The following is a 6,962-nucleotide window of genomic DNA, read 5'->3' on the forward strand; positions in this document are numbered from 1 at the left end:
GGCATGTGGGATCTTCCCGGACTGGGGCACGAACCCGTGTCCCCTGCATCGGCAGGCGGACTCTCAACCACTGCGCCACCAGGGAGGCCCAATCCTTTATAATAACTCAATCAGATACACTAGGCTGATGTTTTATCTAGACTTTACTGTTATGGCCCAAGATACATAGCTAGAAAACAGCATAGCCCAGCCTAGAACTCAAAAAGTTCAGATTCTAAGTTCAGTACTCTCTCTACTCAACTTATAGAACTATTATCTCTTGCATATTCTTTCTTTATATCATTTGTTCACAAAATGTGGGGGGAAACCCTCTTTGTATCTTCTGGTATCACTAGAGCACTGCTACAAAGGACAGCTTCCTCCCTACAGTATTTTCTAGAGTATATAACAGTTCAAGCAACCCCAAGACAGTGAGACCAAAAGTTAGTTTCAGTGTCTCCTGCACATCTTTCAAGTAGAAAGAATTCTGGGATGCTGCATGAAAAGGGCCAAGAGGCCCCGCCACAGTCTCTCCATGACGCCCTAGATATTTCTCCACTTATGCCCTCTTTCCTCCTCCCATGAGCTGTCTTGGGTCTGACATCTCAACAGAGACCCTTCTCAAACACAAACGACCCTAGCTGCCAAACAGATTCGTGCCCACAGCTACGTATTCCTCGCCCAGCACGACAGAGGTTCCCCTCCTCTCTGTTCACACCCTTGTCTGAAAAACTTCATCTTCCAGAGCTTGCACCTTCTCGGCCTCCCTCCCCCCCCACCGCCCCACGATCACCCTTGCACCTCCTCCAAAACCTCCCAGTCTCCCGGGTTGGCGGGCGATACTTCCTATCTCTCCGTGCCCGGATCTCCTGGCCTGCAGCCTGCCGCCCCGATCTGGCCCTGGCAGACCAAGGACCCCTCCAGTCCCCCGAGCCCGAGGCCCACCAGCCTGGCCCCTGCCCCGCCTCCCCGCCCAAGGCGCCAAGTCCTCGGGGCTCTGTCTTCAGGCCCCGGCCAGACTCCAAGGGCCGCGGGCACCGTGGGGAGAGCAGAAAGGGGCGGCAGCGGGCATTCAGGACACGAGGCAGGCCGGGCGCTCCGGCCAGGAGGCCCGGGGCCCGACCGGTTACCGACTACCGTGGCCGGGACTCAGCTCTCCCGCTCCGCTGGCCCGCGCCTCCGCGGCCTGCCCTCACCTGATCCAGGTTCTCGTCGCTGCCGCTGTCTTCCGTGTCTGAGTCGATCACAACGCGGCCTTTCCGCTTCTTTACCATCGTGGTCCCCCGGCTCCCACGCCGGACGCCGCCCGGACTCCCCTCTTGCCCGCCTGCCAGTGGGACCGCCACTGCCGCCGCCGTCGCCGCTGCTCGACCCACACAAAGGCGACCGCGCATGCGCGCTCCGCTCCGCCCCTGGCCCCACCCCCTGCTCGTCGCACGCCGTTCGCCGGCGCCCAGAGCCCCGCCCCACCCCGCCCCCGACGCAGCGTGGGAGGCGGGGGCACCGGGTTGGGTTCCGGGCTCTGGACCGCCGTTCCGTAACCAGCGCTGCCCGCTGGAGGATTTGGGTGTGTCTCTCCTGCGGGGCTGAAGCTTCACGTGCTGCCTACCTGTCGTGGACTGGAGCGGCAAGCATCTGGGTCCGCTCTAAGGAGCCTTTCAACTGTCCGACACTGATGGAGTGTCGAGGGCACCGTCAGGGCTGTCCGCCTGGGAGACACGAATCGGCTGGACCACGCTGAGGGCACCTGTCGTGGGATGAAGCCTTCCTACCTGGGCTGTGCGAGTGACAACTGAGCTGGGGTGTGGAGGATGCATCTGATTTACCCAGAAAAAGAGTAGCGGAAAGGGTGTTCCAAGCAAAGAACCTCTTGGTCAGAGACCTAGCGATAATAGAAAAAGTTGGGCTCAGGGAACTGAAAGTTCATTATGGCCGAACAGAGTGTATGGTGTGTGGGGATGAGGCTGCGGAGGGACCCAGCGGCCAAATCATTCAGACCTAATAAACTCTTAGGAAGTTTGAACTTTGGTATTGAAAGATTCTAAACTGAAGAACGGCATTATCAGATTCGTGTTTTTAAAAAATTACTCTGGCTGCAGTGTGGCGAATGGATTAAAAAAGAGGGAGACTAAGGCAGGGAAACCACAGAGGCTATTGATTGCATTTTGGCAAAAGATGATGATGCCCTCAAGTAAGGAAGAAGCAGTGGAATTGGAGAGAAGTGGATGGATTCTGGATAATTTGGAAGGTAGCATTACCAGGACTTGAAGATTAGTTGGGAGAGGGAAAAGGTGACGTTCCAAATACAAATGATGCTCAGGTTCTGGCTTAGGAAGCTGATGGTTCCTTCATGGAGATAAGGAACACAAGTGGAGAGGAGGTTGGGGAGACTGGAGGGTGCAGGAAATCAGTTCAGTTTTATGCCTGTTGAGGTCAGCTGATAAAAACAAATTCAGAAGTGACTTCTTTGTGGGATTTGGAATATAAGGTAGGGAGCGTCAGCAATAATAATTTGAAACTGTTCTCAAAAGTTTTTGGAGTCCATTAATTCTTTCTTCTGGTAGTGAACTTGAGAGCTAGGCTTCAGTCTTCCCTGAGCTGTTATTGGGCAGAGGCAGGCTGATGAGATCTTGCTGTCTGGTTTCCCTTTTCCTTTCCCCTTTACTGTCTATATTTTATTTTCTCCAGCAAGTTTGTATCACAAATGTGCATGCTTTAAAATAATAATAAAAGAAGATATAACATACACAGAGAAATCCCTGGAACTAAACACATACCTACATGTCAAGTTTGCTGCCAGTTAACTTGAAAAGGGTTCAGTATTAAGGTAGAGAAGACAACCTAAAATAAGGCTCAACTATCTCTTTACTCCAAAAGATTTTTTCCTAAGAGAAGTCCCCTAGACCTCTCTCCCCCAGCATACCCTTGGAACTGAGCCCATGGCCAAGATGACCCAAAATGACCAGGTCATCTCCCTTGCTTCTAGCTACCCCAAAGGCTGGTGCCCTTCTCTGAGGACCCTCTCTAAATGTGTGAATAAAAGAAAGTCATAATATAGTCAGTGACCCCTGACTGCAATGAAGAAAGATAGGTTCTTTATTTGAGTGAAATCTATTGATTTTGATCTTTCTGCAAGGGGTCTTCTAATGCATCATGGACTGGAGTTAGTCCATACTGAGACAAAACTGAAATGAATGAACATTCTGTACTCTAAATTTCCTCTTGAGTTGGCTTCCCAAGGAACACAACCTGTGAAAGTTTCCCCTTGTAAAATGAGGATAATGATAATATCTGCCTTTTTGGGTTATAATAAGGTATAAATTAGTTAACACAGTTTAAAAAAGTGCTCAGAATACTTCCTGGTAAAGAGTAAGCACTCAGTAAATGTCAGGTATCATTGTTATAGTTGGAGAGGCAGATTACAGTAGAGTGGGAAGGGGCTGGAGGAAGAGTGTTGGAGATGGGAGATTTTTATTTTTTAATTTGTACACGGTGTTGTGTGAACTTATTACACTGAATATGAATTTTTCATCATAATTTTAAAATGTTTTTTGGGGGAATAGAATAATTTTTAAATTATAAAAATGATTTCTACTTTTTATAAATAAATTTAAGGGCAGAACATAAAGGAATAAAAAAATCTATGTAAAATTCTCCCATCCCAAGATATCCATCCACTCTTTATCAAAACAAACAAAATTGTTTGCATGTGTATATATTTGTTCAACATGTATTTATCAAGCACCTACTGTATGCCTGAGCTCAGGCACTGAGCTAGATGCTGAATAAGACGAAAAAGTCACCAAGACAAGATCCCTGCTCTCAAGAGATTACATTTATTTACACATACACATTGCAAAAGACATGCACATTTAAAGTGCTGTGAGGATCCCTTTTCATGCAGACCACCCCAAAGGACAAAAGAGATATTTTTAACATCTGTTGTTTTTGAGAAAATACAAAATGACAAAAATTACTATGCATTCCTAATCCCCAATGTGATGGTGTAAAGAGGTGGGGCCTTTGGGAAGTGATTAGGTTATAAGTGTGGAACCCTCATTAATGAGCTTAGTGCCCTATCAAAGAGACCCCAGAGAGCTTTCCCACCACTTCTGCCATGTGAGGACACTGCAAAAAGACAGCAGTCTGCACCCAAAGAGGGTCTTCATCAGAACCCAAACATGCTGACAACCTGATCTTAGACTTCCAGCCTCCAAAACTATGAGAAATAAATTTCTGTTGTTTATATGCCAAAAAATTACTATGTATTCATTAACCATTTTAAATTAACTTGTATTCTGTTCCTTACAACTATATCTAAAAATATATTTGAATATAGTAATACATGTATGTATGTGAACTTTGAGAGAAGGACTCGGAAATCATTACTGTGTGTATTTGCCATGGTGTTGCAGGGTCCTCCTTTTGGTGACCTGACCATCTCTTAATGAATTCAGGGTCTGAAAATTGACCCAGATCTGAAAGTGGGCAAAGGATGATCACTTTCCATTGGGGCAACTGCCCTCAGCCCCCTGATCACGCAACCTTAATTTCTTCTGATTGAAAATTGAGGAGTACCCTTGTTGTCTGCCTATCTGTTTTGCCCTTCGGGATGTTATATTCTGTTAAACATCTCCATGATTCTCTGAGGCTCAGGCTTCTGTGGCTGTCATTCTGACCTTTCCACTCATTATAATAATTGCATCTACCTGGCTTCTGGCAGTTAAGTGTTGCCACCTGGCCTCTTGTTTCAAGACCCTATTGCCCCCTTGCTGTTAGTTAGCCCAGTTTTCTAACAGCCTCTCATACTGTCAGTCCTGGCCCAAATAGGAACCACCACTGAACTTTTAGTGATGCTGTTGCACCTCTTACCGTCATATTCCTTATGGCCTTGGTGAATGCAGTATCCTCTTTGGTGTTCCCACAGAAAATAATCAGTCTGTGGGATTTCTGACCTTGTATAGTACATCCACCTCATGCTGACTTCTCTGAGTTTTTTAAATCTCTTCCTACACCATCTGTCTTAGTAGCTCTGGCATTTTTTACCTCATGTGGGCTGTAAAGTTTTCTGTGCCTCTAAGAGCCATTCTAGTAACAAATTTGTACCATTTCCTGGGCTCCTTGGCAGAGTGATAAATTCTGTATCTTAGGAGAATGCTCCCAAATCAATAAACTCTCCCTAACCCAATTTTACAACCTGGTCCCCTGATCAAGCACCCTCAGAATCCAGTCCCTTGCTTCTCTCCCAGTTCCTGCCCTTACATGCTTGGCTAGTTCTTACAGCTCCTTTGGGTAGTCCCTTTCCTCCTTTATCAGTCCCAATATGTCCTCTACTAGCTTATATGGTGCTTTAACCCCGGTTATTGGCCGAGTATCCAGGAGGGAGACACAGGCAGATTTCGAGGAGGGTACATGCAGTCTTACAGGGTACAGCCTTCTGTACTGTCTACAAGAGGGAAGTGTGGGATGGTGGGCCATTTATTTAGGTTCAGAGGGTTCAGGAGAATCTGGAAATTCAAGATCTTCAGGAGCATCAATCAGATATCCCCATTCCATGTGTCATGATCTCATTATTTCCTAACTAGGGCCCTTAGCTGACCTGCATTGCTTGGGAGTTCTAACCTTATTGGAGCTTAAACTATTCTGATGATTATCTGGGACCTCAGCTGTCCCACTGCAGGTGTCGAAGACCTCTTCATATGCTGTTAAGGAGGCCCTCTGGCTTTCACACTTGGCTTTCAGTAACAGAACCCAATTTCACTATCCTTATAATTATTATGCCTCCCATATATATTTTTGAAATAGTTGATTTATAATGTTGTGTTAGTTTCTGGTATATAGCAAATTGATTGAGTTTTAAATATATATATTTTTTCATATTCTTTTCCATTATAGTTTATTAAGGATATTGAATATAGTTCCCTGTGCTATACAGTAGGACCTTGTTTATCTATTTGATATATAGTAGTTTGTGTCTGCTACTCCAAAACTCCTAATTTATCCCTCCCCCACCCCCTTTCCTCTTTGGTAACCATAAGTTTGTTTTCTATGTCTGTGAGTCTATTTCTGTTTCGTAAATAAGTTCAATTGTATCATATTTTAGATTCCACATATAAGTGATATCCTATGGTATTTGTCTTTCTCTTTCAGACTTACTTCACTTAGTATGATAATCTCTAGGTCCACGTTGCTGCAAATGGCATTATTTCATTCTTTTTTATGGCTGAGTAATATTCCATCGTATTCATATACCACATCTTCTTTATCCATTCATCTGTCGATGGACATTTAGGTTGTTTCCATGTCTTGGCTATTGTGAATAGTGCTGCTGTGAACATAGGGGTGCATGTATCTTTTCAAATTAGAGTTTTGTCTGGATATATGCCCAGGATTGGGATTGCTGGATCATATGGCAATATTTTTAGTTTGTTGAGGAACCTCCAGACTGTTCTTCATAGTGGTTGCACCAACTTACATTCTCACCAACAGTGTAGGAGGGTTCCCTTTTCTCCGCCCCCACCTCCAGCATTTGTTATTTGTTATTTTTTAATATATATATTTATTTTTGGCTACATTGGGTCTTTGTTACTGTGTGCAGGCTTTCTCTAGTTGCAGCGAGTGGGGGCTACTCTTCGTTGAAGTGCACAGGCTTTCCATTGCAGTGGCTTCTCGTGTTTCAGAGCACAGGCTCTAGGGACACGGCCCTCAGTAGTTGCAGCATGTGGGCTCAGCAGTTGTGGCTCATGGGCTCTAGAGTGCAGGCTCAGCAGTTGTGGCTCATGGGCTTAGTTGCTCCATGGCATGTGGGATCCTCCCGGACCAGGGCTCAAACCCGTGTCCCCTGCATTGGAAGGCGGATTACTAACCACTGCGCCTCCAGGGAAGCCCTGTTATTTTTTTTAATTTTTAATTTTTTTTTTTTTTTTGGCTGTGCCACGCAGCTTGCAGAATCTTAGTTCACTGACGAGGGTTTGAACCTGGGG

General features: G+C 45.8%; 1 protein-coding gene across 1 annotated transcript in view; it reads right to left on the reverse strand.

Moving 5' to 3' along the window:
* Window positions 1-1,373, reverse strand: part of RTF1 (RTF1 homolog, Paf1/RNA polymerase II complex component) — a gene marked incomplete at its 5' end in the record, with an annotated part of 50,624 nt that extends 49,251 nt beyond the window's left edge. Inside the window, one exon of the mRNA XM_081227516.1 lies at window positions 1,176-1,373. Coding sequence (XP_081083642.1) covers window positions 1,176-1,373 — 198 coding nt within the window. The remainder of the gene's footprint in view (window positions 1-1,175) is intronic.
* Between the last annotated feature and the right edge of the window lie 5,589 nt (window positions 1,374-6,962).

The sequence above is a fragment of the Mesoplodon bidens genome (genome assembly GCF_964165515.1).
Source record: "Mesoplodon bidens genome assembly, chromosome: 3".
Lineage (NCBI taxonomy): Eukaryota > Metazoa > Chordata > Mammalia > Artiodactyla > Ziphiidae > Mesoplodon > Mesoplodon bidens.